Source organism: Magallana gigas, chromosome 3, assembly GCF_963853765.1.
Source record: "Magallana gigas chromosome 3, xbMagGiga1.1, whole genome shotgun sequence".
Taxonomy (NCBI): domain Eukaryota; kingdom Metazoa; phylum Mollusca; class Bivalvia; order Ostreida; family Ostreidae; genus Magallana; species Magallana gigas.
Window position 1 is genome coordinate 53,107,671 of NC_088855.1, and position 13,668 is coordinate 53,121,338.

The window sequence follows — 13,668 nt, forward strand, 5'->3', positions numbered from 1 at the left end:
TTAATTTTGTAATTTATGTTCATTTGTTATTCATCTAGCCTTGAATACTGTGCCACATTGACATGTTATATGTTCTCTAGAAGAGTTAACTTTCCACGGATAGGCTATATACTTATATTCTTTAATAATGACAAAAATATATATTATCATTAATTATTTATTTATTTTTCAAAGAACAGACATTCAGTCACACATATACATAAACACACATACTTATGAATAAACACCTACACGTATTTAGTGGTTACTTGCCTGCAGGAAAAAAGTTTAAATAGAAATAGAAAAAAAATAGTCATAAGAAAATTAAACCAGATGTCAGCATTAAAGACACCTTTCCAACTATCTCATAATTTTTCGAAATATTGTTATTTACAAGTTTTTTTTCCACCATATCTTTCAATATTGTATTTTACTTTTAAGTGACAAAGGATCAAGCATGGCATCTTATTTGACATAATACAACAAAATAAATATTGTTTTATATAAAGAATTGTAAAATTAATGACTTTGTTATGAAACGACAATGGAAGTTGACCAAGTATAATATCAGACATATTAAGGAGGCCGATTTGGGTTTTTTTGCGGAAAAACTACAATAGCAAAATTCTTTATTTTTTAACCATATGTAATTTAAACCAACTCTAGTTTATATGCGAAGGTTCATGAAAATCGACCGTCTGGTTCTTTTAAGGGACCATCTCAAAATAGAGGTACATTTACTATAGGGATGTATAGGAAACTGTCATTTTCCGCACATCATAGCAGTTTTAAAAAATACTACAATAGCTTTTTTCTCTCAAATTGTTATATATGATAAGTAATATCATTTCCTACCTTATATGTAAAAAACACAAAATTCTACCGTCTGGTTTTTAGTGGGGGCCATCTCAAAATATTAAAATGCACCAAATTTTGCTATATATTTGGATCATCACGAATGATGATTGGTATAATGGATTCATTCCAAAAATGAGGAAAATATCCTCGAGGATAGCATCATTCTGTATATAAAATTTCAACAGCGTACAATTTTTACTTTTTCTTTTATGTTATTTCTTATAACGTACTCCTACAAAGCTTCATTTTATCATAACGTCATAAAAGCGCAATGGCAATGCTCCCCTACCGCACAACGTAAAAATCGTGTTAAAAATAAAAATTTCCTTTAAAAATCTAAATATTTTGATCTGTTTTTTTGTTTATTGTGTTCAATTTTATAAATGATATCGAAAAAAATTCATAAGAAGTATAAAACAACTGTGTTATATTAGAATGCGCAAAAACATGCGCTATGAAAACTATAGTCGGCCTCCTTAAATCAAACTCTTTCAAAGTTCATTCTGTAAACATATAAACTAAGTTCACTCCAGAGGGTATGTATTTTCTCACAAGAAATAAAAACATGTATTATCGTTTCCACATTATTTTCACAAAACCCACATCTGTCAGTAATTGTTTATGATAGTATTCAACTGGGATAATTTTGTGTAAAATTCTAAATCAAAGTCATTGTACAGAAGAATCTTTGGTAGTTTTAAAACAAATTTTAAAAATGTCGTATGCAGTAAGATCTTCAACATTATAATCAGTTAGATCTGTTTTCCATTTGGTTACAGCTATTTGGACAACCACACTTTCATTCAAAACGTAAATAATTTTTGTACACTTTTAATGAATTAAATTGTTTGGGGAAAAAATGGTATGCATGGATTAGGATTTCTTTCAGCAGAAGTCCTGTCAAATTTTGGACGCTTGAAAAAACTTTAAAATTGCTGTTTTAACACTACTGTATTGTATTATACATATATTCTTGAGATTGTATTTACACTTAAATTCATCAATACCTAAAAAATTACAATTTTCATCGTAAAAATCTTGGATTACCTCTACACCGTTTTTGTACCATATGTATTTGCCATGTGTATGTTAGAGTTGTACCACTGGATACTGGAGTATCTAAAAATTATCTTTTGTCTTTGGGTGATCAGTACAGGTAGTAATAAATGATAATCATGAATTTAACACATCTTTCCAAAAAGCATTGTTTACCTCGTGTAAGCATTCGATTACAAAACTATCACCAAAATCAAACAATCTGCGTAAAAATCATTTCAATAAATGGTAAATAAAAAATCCATCCATGGTTTGTGTGATTTTGTAAGCCTTTTTATCCAAGAACACTTAAGTTGAAATATTTTAAATACTTTGATAACCCTTCTTTCAAACAATGTCAATTCGGAAAATATAGCAAAGAAAATCTGAAGAATTGGCCAAGATGGTATATCTGCTGCATCTTTGGCGGAAGGGGTTTCAGGAGAAGTACATGTACCTCATACAAATAAATGTTTTCTTGAACGGAAATTTTGAGAAATTTATGGCGACAAAAGAAGCACCACTCCCCTATATTTTAATTATTGTTTTATATTCTCTTGATTGCATACACAGTTGTTATACACTGTCAACATTTTTAATTTTATTCTCTGAACAGCGATCATGATAATGCTCACCGTCAATTAGTAAGCAAATGAGAACTACCGGAGGCATTCAAATGAATTATTTTTGCATTAAAATGCATATTGCTTCAAATAAAGATTGTGAAACTTTTTATTGAGTTTGAAGCAGAGGGTTTATGAATTTTAAAGATTGTGTCTGGAATATAGAGGGTCTTTTCAATGGAGAATAGTCGAAGTAATAGATGAAATTCTGTCTAAAACCCTGCTTTTAAAGATCAAATGATTAACAATCAGCACCTGACCAAATTAATCATAAATTTTATCATACAATTGCACAACTCCTGAATGATATCATCTTCTGCACATCAATGCCAAAAGCCTTCAAGCCTACAACTCATTTCTAGATGAATATGCAAATCTGTCAACAAATACCAAATGGCAAATCCGTTAACATTGACAAAAAATGGTAAATAAACACCCTTTTCATTGATAATACAAGAGAATGTATAAACATACAAAGCAAAATTCAGATAATTAACAAAATTACAGAAACACAATTTCTTATTATAGAAGACAACAACTGAACTAATTAATTCATTAAGGAAAACTTGCTCACCACTTGTTTTATTATGAAAAAAAACACCATGCATTGCACACTGATAAATGCACGGTGAATCATGATGGATGAGAACAATATTTGGATATTTTCTTTATACCAAATAATATTTCATGGTTAAAGAAATCACTTCTAAATATTTACGTAGATCTGATAGCTAATTTGTTAACCACATAGCCTTCTTAAAGCAGTCCTCAGTTTATGATAACAATGAACAATAAAAATCTAAACAGGCATGGTCAGCTTTTCATAATGCACACTTGCAATTTAGAATCGTATCTAGTGAAATATTTAGAAGCACTCGACCTTGCTAACGCATTGTGTATCTTTTCATAAATCCTCATCGGATTGATATTTTAGTCTCTGTGTGGTTTTTGTTGCCTGTCTTGTGATTTGTTGAACCGCCAATAACGTTTTTGTTGCTCCAATAACTGCGATCTTCCTCTTCTTTGATTCTTCTACTAAATTGTCGAAGCTAACTCGACCAATGACAACTTCTGGCATATCTTGCCAAGGAAACGTCTTAGATGTGATGAGATAATCCAGCCCCGTCATTCGGCGCACCTCGGCCGATTCCGGTATCCTACATCAAACCTCGGATGTATGATGTGATTTGATATGTAGCTACGCCTTACATTTGTAATGCGGCCGTTTAATCACTCACACGGAAACAGTGCCGATTACAAAAATTAGTTCTCAAAATGGCGTCATTTGATGAGTGTATCGAGTTTGCATTAAAAAACTGTCCTCTATTTCAAGAAAAACACATAATTCTCAAAGAAAAACAGCTACAGACATTGAAAACACTATATGACGGAAACGACTGTATTTCTATATTACCTACAGGATACGGTAAAAGCATAATTTTTCAGTTACTGCCTTGGTTCACTCAGCGAAAACTGCAACGCGATAAACCTATGTGTGTGTTGGTCGTTTCACCTTTGAATTCTTTGATGATTGATCAAGTGATGAGCTTAAGGAAAGGGGGTGTTAAAGCCTGCTATTTGAATATAACAGGTATTTAAATATTATATTACTATACGTCAGTACGTGCACTCTGTTTACTTTGACTATTTATAACGGGTGTAAATACTTAACGGCTATTATTATTGTAAGAGATCACTATTTTATGATATTTATTAGAGGATATTAATGAAAAATAAAGTTGGTTAAGATTAAGGTACCTTTTGTTAAATGCTGTAAGTTTAGAGATGCAATGTTAACCTTCCTGTATGAAGTTGGAATAATCTGTGGACAAGCCCTAACAAGATATTTTAACATTGTCAAATGATTGATCATTCTGTTATTTATATACCGATTTCATTTCATTATAGACAAATATAACAATATATAAATTAGTAAGTATATATGTCCCTCTTTCAAGGTACACATGGTATTACATATGAAGAAAGTATTGATGATGAAGAGGATATTGATTTCACTAGTTCAGAATGTCTGGAATCTGACGTTCCATTTGAACAACTGGCAAATGGAGAATTCATCTTAATATATTCTCATCCAGAAGCTTTCATTAAAACTAAGTTTTCCAGACTGCTGCGATCCAAATTGTACCAGGATATTGTTGGAGCTATTGTTGTTGATGAAGTCCACATGGTTTCTGAATGGTAAGATAAAGAATATATAGTATTTATTTGAGATCTCATCATGTCCAGATCTAGAGGGGTGGGAGCTTGAAACCCCCAGACTCCTTTGATTTGCAGGGCTATTACATTTATACAGTAAACATGGTAAAGAAAGAAACCATGTTGTTGGAAAATAAAGAAAACTTTCAAGGACTCGTGTCTAGTTGAGAATCACTAATGTACCAGGTATATGCACAAGGACAGTCAGGTAAGACATGCGTTCATGTAAATAATGGAGATGATCTAAAACATATTTGCTACGTAAGAGGGTTCGATTCCCTCCCTAGGCAGTTTTAATTAAGAGCTGGTGCAAAGAGGGCAAACAGCCTAGTGGCCCCACGTAGCCATGTATTTCATGTATATGTTTATAAAAGATAAAATAATCATACATGTATATAATGATCATTGATTGATATCCACTTTGTTTCAAAAAACTAATTTTTCATACTGTTATTTTTTTAAATAATTCCTTCTGCTTCAGCTGCATAACACTATTTTCAAATGATTTAACAAACCATTATTTTATGCTAAATTTTGCTTTATTTTTGGTTTAATTTCCTATTTCAGGGGAGATAATTTTCGCCCCGCATTTAAGAACCTTGGTGAAGTGGTCTGTGTGTTCGAGGATGCAATGCATTTACTCCTAACAGCAACAGCAACTGTGAGTGCCACTGAAAGTCTTTCCAAGGTAATGAATTTGAAGGCACCAGTTGTGGTTGCTGAAAATGTGGACAGACCAAACATTTTCTTAGAAATTAGAAACAGATTACCTAATATTAAAAAATTTGAGAAATATGATGATTTGATCCACCCAATTGCACTAGAACTGAAGGAAAAAATGCATGCATTCCCAGTAACCATCATGTACATTGAAAATCTAGAAGCAATGGGATATTTTTTTCAATTTCTCATGTATGAGCTTCAGGATAATGCTTATGATGGTGAACAAATCCCTCAAAATAGGATCTTTGGACAGTTTCATAAAGATTATCCCGAGTCGATGAAACAAATCATAATTCAAGAACTGACCAAAACCAACCCAAAGCTTAGGTTAATTCTGGCGACAGTTGCTCTAGGCATGGAATTGAATGCACCAAGTGTCGAACGTATCATTCATTGCAGACCGCCAACAAATCTAGAGAAGTATTTGCAAGAAATAGGACGTGCCGGACGTAATGGACAACCTTCTACAGCTGTAATGTTTTTCAATAAAAATGACATTGCCAAAAACCGAAAGGGAATGACAGAGGAGATTAGAATGTATTGTACTGAACAAAAATGTTTAAGACTTATGTTGGTTAACTACTTTGGTTTCGAAAATTTCATTTTTTCTGGTGAGAGAGAGAACTGCTGTTCAAACTGTAAGGTATACATGTAGAACTTGAATTTCTATTGTAAAGTACATGTAGTCCAATAAATTTTGTGAATAAATTTCCCATTAAAATTGATACATGTAAAATGCTTACTTACTAGACAGCTCTACTCTTGGTCCGATTCCTCATCACTGCTTTCTGGAACAGATATTCCTCGCTTAAGTCTTTGAATTTTTCTGTTTATCGCTTCCTTAAACTGGCATCTTTCAAAATCAAACGGAGATTTCTTAATTTTCTTAAAACTTTCTAGTGTCCGCCCTTCTGTGTAATTCCAGATCTTTAACGGAACAATAACTTTTAGAATACACTTAATATCTCCTTCTGATGAGCGTTTTCTGTGATGTGTATTTCTGTGGGAAATATTGGACATTTTATCAAAGTTATCAACAATATCCTGGATAACAGGTGCTGCTTTTGTGATGGTGTCAATGGCTTTTTCAGTTTTGTTGGACCCCAGTCCACGTATCAGTTCTTTAAGGACAAGAACTTCGTTCTCTTTTTGAAGATCTGCAGCCTTGTTTTCTCCTTTATGACCAGTCAAATTCACAAACGAGCCATACCTGACTTTCATAGCTAGTTTTTCTGTGAGCAGAACTTCAGTTTTTAGGATATAGTCAACACACTCTTCAAGATACTTTGATAAGATTGAGTGGCTGAAAAATATGGGGATGCAAAACTTTAATGTTATATTTGTTCTATCTGAGTCTCCCTCCTTGATTGCATCCTTAAATGTCAAAATAACAAAGTACCATTGAAGAAATTGAAAAACATAACTTTGTAAATCATCTCTGTCCTTTTCATTGATCGAAATCCTGACTGGAATCCTTCGATTCAACATGTTTAATTCAATATTAACTCCTTCCTGTGCATCCTCCAAGGAAACATTGAAAAGAACCTTTTGATTGTTAATGACTAACTCAAACTTGAGCATTTTCCCTTCTCCAACAGTACTATTCACGGTAAATTGTGAATTGAAGATTTCTACATTCAGTGATACCTTGGGCTCCTGAAAGGAGGCATTAAATATGTTTAAATATGAGTCATTCTATAACATTTGCTAACATCTTATTTAACCTGTCAATTAAACTTTGTATGATACATGTATGTGTTACTATATCTATATACCTTACTGAAATATGGTATCAAGAAATGATCTCAGTGACATTATTTATAGTCAAACTATTATTAATTAAGATTAGATATGGTAAATGTGGTATCGTTTTAATTCTAAGGCACCCCAATGTTGCTGACTGTGACGAAAGTATGTATACTATACTGGTATTTACCAGTTTTGGAAATGTACAGATGAGGTCCTCAACTATTTCACCCATGATAGTGTGGAAAACTTCCTCCTTATACTTGTTGTGCATGAACTTAATATTTCTATTCTTCAGAAGGGGATGTTGAGGTTCTGCATCCAATGTCTCCATACCAAATTTGTTCATGATAAATGATAAGAGGTAGGCATTTCCAACTGTCAGAACAAAATCTTCGTGAGCCTAAAATAGATTATTTTATGCACTGTTATGTCAAAGAAGAACAATACTTATTTTCTCCCTCGTTTCACTCCTCCGAAAATAAATATTTTCTTGACTAATTTGTTGAAAAACAAAAACAGATTTTTTTTTTAGGATTGGTGCGCTCGTTACAAATCGCATTTTTAATATACATACGACATACAAATAAATGGCAACACAAAATATTAGTTAATCTCAAAAAACATATTTGGGTCAGGGCGGGTAGGGAAAACCAAAGACAACCTATACTACTTTGTAACGAACGTCGCATTAATCGAATACTCCCCGGGAAATCTATTTATACTGAGAGCGAAAGCGCTCGTGCATGAAAAAACCAGTATTGAAGTAAACCAGATAATACGAATACTAACGGAAATAAACGAAGTTAAGAACGTAAAGAAATAAATATTGTAAAACAAAGTTGTTCTGTATACTCAACTGTAAGTAACATTTGAAATTACATTATTAAAATTAAACACATTGTTGGACACTGCATGTCAACAGCAAATAGACTTTAGAATTTTAATTCGGTAATTACTGATATACCTCAAATCGACTCTTGACATTTCCATTGACATTGCTTCTCTCAATGATGAGTTTCAAGTTATACAATGTTCCTTTGTCCCTGCCACTGCTGGTCTTGTAAAACCTCTTGTACATTTTCTAAATTTCCAAGAAAATGATACTAGAAAACTGGCATATTACCAGTAAAAGAATGTACATGTATTAATTGATAGAAGAAAAAAAACCATGTTGATCATTAATTTCATAAGATATTTTTCTACCTCCAACAGATCTTGTAATGTATGAAACATTTCCACAATAATTGGTTCCATATGCTCCAATCTATCTGCAGCTGTCAGTGCACCATCTTGACATGCTTTTGCTCCCTGCAACCTGACTCTGGTCAGTTGGTCACCTCCAACTGGGATCTTCAGTTTGTCCAAGTCATTAGCTAAATGTTTGTTAAAAAAAAAAACTTGAGCTAAGCGGGGCCACTAGGCTATCTGCCCACTTTGCACCAGCTTAATAACCATTTATGCCTAGGGAGGGAATCGAACCCTCATACATAGCTCAAGTGTACTACTAAATAAGCTTATTAAATAATTCTATCCCAAGAATATAAATTTAAAATTTGTCTTAAATCTAATTTTGGAAAACTTAAAAGAAGTAAATCAAACACATTAGAATTGATGACTGGTGATGAATTTCTTACCTCTTCCACCTTTTGTATACCACTGCAAAATTTGTTTTTCATAGGACTTCATAATCTGAATGCAATCAGAGTAACATGTCTCATTCTTCATTAGAACTGGCATCCAACAGACTTCAGACTTTTGAGACATAGCATCATCTTGAACATGTTCAATATGCTGTGGAAGAACAGACTTCATCCATTCAAATTTTGATGCATACATACTTATGATTCTGCCAAGTAAAATTTGTAATGACTTCTTATATACAAGGTCTTCATCAGAAGTTGGAACAAAGTCTTTCCAAGTGATGTTTCCAATATCTTTCAAACTTTTTGTGTTATCCAAATTCTCTGTTTTAATCCGGTCAAAGACAAAATCTGATGCAAAAAAGTGATAATCCCTATTTTTATTATCCATTCGGATATCATTTGTAGTGACGTAGATATCAAGATTATCACCATTGATTTTTCCATCTTTTCCTTCAGAAACCTTCTCTATGATTCGAAAATCAGAGAATTCTGCAAAGTCTTTTAATAAATTCCTCTTTGTCTCATGTGATAAGGTAAAGTGTACCTTATTAAGTCTTTCTAAAAGCTGAAAGTTTTGAATAAAAAAATTATATGTCTTAAAAAGATATTTCAAGTGAAATTAAAAGACTAGTTTTTTTATAAATGGGATGGTAACTTTTCATCTAGTTATTTGTTACATGTACCAATATGTGAAATTGGTCAATAAATGATATTCACATACATATATTATAATAATATATTTATTATTAATTTTATCCTTATTTAGAAATTAACATGTGTCTTTCGATATCATAATGGGCTCATGATAACTGAACATGGGTGCTATAAAAGAACATATTTCCTGAAATACTTACAGCTATATAGACCATCACAGTGGTAGTCTTCAAAACATCTCAGTTTTCATAAAATCAAAGGTATAAAGGAACTAACTAATGAAAATTGAAAATAGCATAACAAAATAAGTTACACATATGCTCCCTGACATTCACACATCCCCCTCTCCCTCACAAATGATTGAAGATTTAATTAATTTTAATGGTAACTTTCTAATCACATTGTTATTTTCAGATAATATACTTGAAAGGAAGTAAGGTTTAATCAAGGTGAGTGCTAACGGTGGTCTCATAATCATATTTCCCATCAGAATCCCTTGCCTTTTACGAACTGGTTCAGGGAGTATATCTAGGTTGTTATCATAACAATATATATGAATGAACAAGGTTAGTAATAACAAAATACAACAGCTGCCTGATCAATCCATTTTCATTGTGTGGTTAATCATTTCCTATATATATAATTATATACATTTTAAAAATTTCATTATTAATAGAGATTAAATGCAAACAGAGAGTTATAGATGTCAATTTATCTCCTTATTTGAACCCCAATCTTAGAGGCATTCTCAATAATTACTTAAAATTATAAGAATTTCAAAACTAAAATAAACCATATATGGATTTATACTGGACAGCCAAATATTGCAACATGCATAACTTGCTAAATAACAGCCGGCTAAATAGCAGCTGAATAAGCCATAATATGAACTAATGCATATGCAGGTGAACAAATAAATACCTTATTATCTGCATGGTATCTTATGCACAAGGCTGTAAAAATGCGTTGCACAGCACAGGCCTTCACATTGTGACAGTGGAGTATCATGCCATAGATTGTTGAGATTGTGGCAAGTTTTGACTCCATGGAGATCTTATCACCTTTATTAATTGTTATTGAAACAATGACTAAAATACTGCTAAAACATATTTCAAAAAGAAAAAGAAATATGAAATGAATGTTTTTCCCCATGACATCCAAAGATAATAACCTACCTATGGCAGAAAACAGCACTTGGAAAAGTTCAGGGCACTTCTCACTCATCTCAATAGCTATGTCCTTAAACCAATTCCTCTTACAGAGTTCACCTGTTTCCTTGGTAAATAATACACTTTTACCAAATCTGCTAACCTGTTCAACCGAGTTACATATACTTTGAGACACATTAACACTGAACCTCTCCATCATTTCAGAAATTGTTACTTTGTCGTCCTGTTCTTTACTCTGTACTAGTTTAGGCCTACAGTATCCATGGTCAGGTGTGTCTATTACCTGTGTGTCAGTTGCTGCTTCTGATTCAATTATAAAACTGTGAGTGAATTTAAAGCTGATGGCATTGATTCTGTTATATGCTTTTTATGTATTGATTTTCTGATTCTATTGAAATTGCTTTGATTCTGACTTACCTGAAGTGTTAAATGACAATTTTTGTTTGGATTTTTTTGGCTTCCTCTCCTCTTCCAAACTGATGTGTTTAAGTTTCTCCACAGAATGTTCAATTTGCTCTGCCACAGTTGATTTTAGAGTTGATGGTGGTGTTTTGGGCATACGTTTTTGTCGCCTTTGCACATTGTAGTGAAATTGACAAATGTTGTCAGAACACATTTTCTTGAACTCAATTGCATTTTGACATTTAAGTACACAACTTTCACACACACACATACTATGGAGCAGAGATAACTCTAACGTCTGCCCGGTGAATTGCTGAATTTTTTTCACATAATCCTCTTTAGTAGCTTTAAATTTGGTTAGACAGTGTAGTCTCTTACTTTCATTTTTACACAATAAACAGAACTCCGATTTCCCGATTTCAACTATAGTTTTTACCGGTGTTATGGGCGCCGCCATCTTTTTTTAAAAGTAGTTCCAATATGGTGACGTACGTCATACAGCCGAGGTTAGATGAGGTACGAATCTGCCGAGGTGTGCCGAATGCCGAGGTTAGATGAGGTACGAATCTGCCGAGGTGTGCCGAATGCCAGCCCCGTAAAAGTAATCACACTGTCATTTTTAACAGCTGCGTTCATAAGATTTTTGAGATCAATTGCCGTCTCTCGTGTCACGTTTAATACGTTCGTTCTTCTTCCAACAACCAACACTGTCCCGTTCTGGTAAAGATCTGAATGAAGAACTGAGACAAGAGTTTTCAGAAAAGACTGGGTAAACAAGATGTTTCCATTCACAAAGGCATACAAGGGAGACTCAATTTTTTCATAGCGTCTAAATACATATGTTTAAGGACTGGTACTCCTTTCCCTGAGTGTATAATTGGAAGAGAATCCCATCCCATTGCCCTGACATCTCTTTTTAGACCCGTGTCGTTTGTGAATAAGATAGGGTATAAATAAGGCGAGAATAGGCTCCAGTTTCTTACAGTGTTATTTCTAATCAAATCAGTCTCGTTTGTTTTAGACCATGATGTAAATATTGTCAGAATGGGACCAGATATATAATGCTTGCGAAAAGAAAACTTCATTTTAGTCAAACTTCTGTGCTTTGCAAACTTTTTGAACTGAAGTGCTCGGAATGTATTCGTGCGACTTGCATAGTTATTTGAACCAATCATCGCCTTCGTATCCACTGTCACATGATGTTGATTTGCTTTTATCAGACTGAAATTATTGTTATTATTTTTTTTTTTATAGTTGAGCGTTCAATAGCTTTTCTTTTGTGGAGACCCGAGTCGATGTCTTTGTACCAATACACGTAATGCCCGAAACAGAGAACAGTAAGTACGACCACAATACCGTGCTTGTTGTCCCCGGCAAGTGACCTCATTATCTGAAAACACAAAGAAGTCATAAGTATTAATACATGGACAAACAAAGATTATAGAGCTCATCAAGGCGCGGCATCACCTATGGTAGGCTGTTATCGTCATCGTTTATATAAAGCATAATTATCTATATCATGATATGAAATAAAGAGGAGGCCCACGGGCCAAATTGCTCACCTGAACAACAGTTCTTGTCTCTCTTTCTTTGAAAATTCTAAACCGGTGAAAGTATTTTAATTGTGATGTACTTTAATTCATATTATTATCGACAGATGTCCCATACCACCTTTTAAAATATAATGTTAGACGATTTAATATAATACAAAATATTGGATAAGACTTTTTCATAAAATTTTTATATCGATATCCTATGATCAAAAACCAAATTGTTCCATATTTTGATTTGATTACAATTAAATTATATGAAAAAAAATTAAATCATATGACAAATCGTATACATGTGTATTACTTTCTTTTTATAAAAAATGAATATTGAGTTATATTTATTATTCAATATCATTTAACATCCTACCATATGACACTGTAACAGAGGATGCAATTTAAAAGTAATCTCAAAATTCCATTTTAAAATTGAACACTATGTTATTATTACATAATATAAATATAAATCACGTGATGTAACATGACAATATAGCTTTGTATATTGTCAAATCAACATTATGTAGTTTATTGTGATAAAATTAGATACATTATTATAAACCATTTCATATAAAACAACATAATAATTATGATGCAGTATGATATCATAAGATATTATATTGTTTTATAAACTTCGTTTATGTAAATAGCTATATATAGCCTACTCCATGAAGCAGAATTTATTAAAAAACTCGTACGTGAAGAAATAAATCACTCGATGTGGCCTTCAACTCAACATTCAGGTATACCGACGATGTATTATCAATTAACAATTGTTATTTCCATACTTATGTTGACTCGATATACATGTATCCCAGTGAACATAAAATAAAATATACAACATAGTCATCTTTTCGTAAGTTCTATGGTCGATACAACGACCTTGTCAGCAAATACAATTTTCCACTGGGTCGCATGCTGACTGACGTTTTTCAAACTAATTGTTTGACCATAATTAATCACCTAATTATCTACGGACTTTTCCGTTTTTTAGCTCACCTGAGCTGAAAGCTCAAGTGAGCTATTCTGATCACATTTTGTCCGTCGTCCGTCTGTCCGTCTGTCCGTCCGT

General features: G+C 32.8%; 2 protein-coding genes and 1 pseudogene across 2 annotated transcripts; 1 reads left to right on the top strand and 2 right to left on the bottom strand.

Moving 5' to 3' along the window:
• Positions 1–1,456: 1,456 nt before the first annotated feature.
• LOC136273463 (uncharacterized) lies at positions 1,457–12,218 on the bottom strand (annotated as a pseudogene).
• Positions 3,633–6,188, top strand: LOC136274098 (uncharacterized). The gene is made up of 3 exons (XM_066080321.1): positions 3,633–4,086; positions 4,454–4,694; positions 5,280–6,188. Exons 1-3 carry the CDS (start codon positions 3,771–3,773, stop codon positions 6,088–6,090), a joined length of 1,368 nt encoding a protein of 455 aa, XP_065936393.1. The 5' UTR covers positions 3,633–3,770; the 3' UTR covers positions 6,091–6,188.
• Positions 4,358–11,581, bottom strand: LOC105331370 (uncharacterized). The gene is made up of 10 exons (XM_066080320.1): positions 11,068–11,581; positions 10,657–10,953; positions 10,403–10,542; positions 9,682–9,756; positions 8,819–9,392; positions 8,388–8,557; positions 8,149–8,265; positions 7,372–7,584; positions 6,183–7,091; positions 4,358–4,687 (listed from the first exon to the last, which is right to left on the bottom strand). The coding sequence occupies exons 4-9, from the start codon at positions 9,694–9,696 to the stop codon at positions 6,192–6,194; spliced, it is 1,989 nt and encodes a 662-aa protein (XP_065936392.1). The 5' UTR covers positions 9,697–9,756; positions 10,403–10,542; positions 10,657–10,953; positions 11,068–11,581; the 3' UTR covers positions 4,358–4,687; positions 6,183–6,191.
• Positions 12,219–13,668: the final 1,450 nt, after the last annotated feature.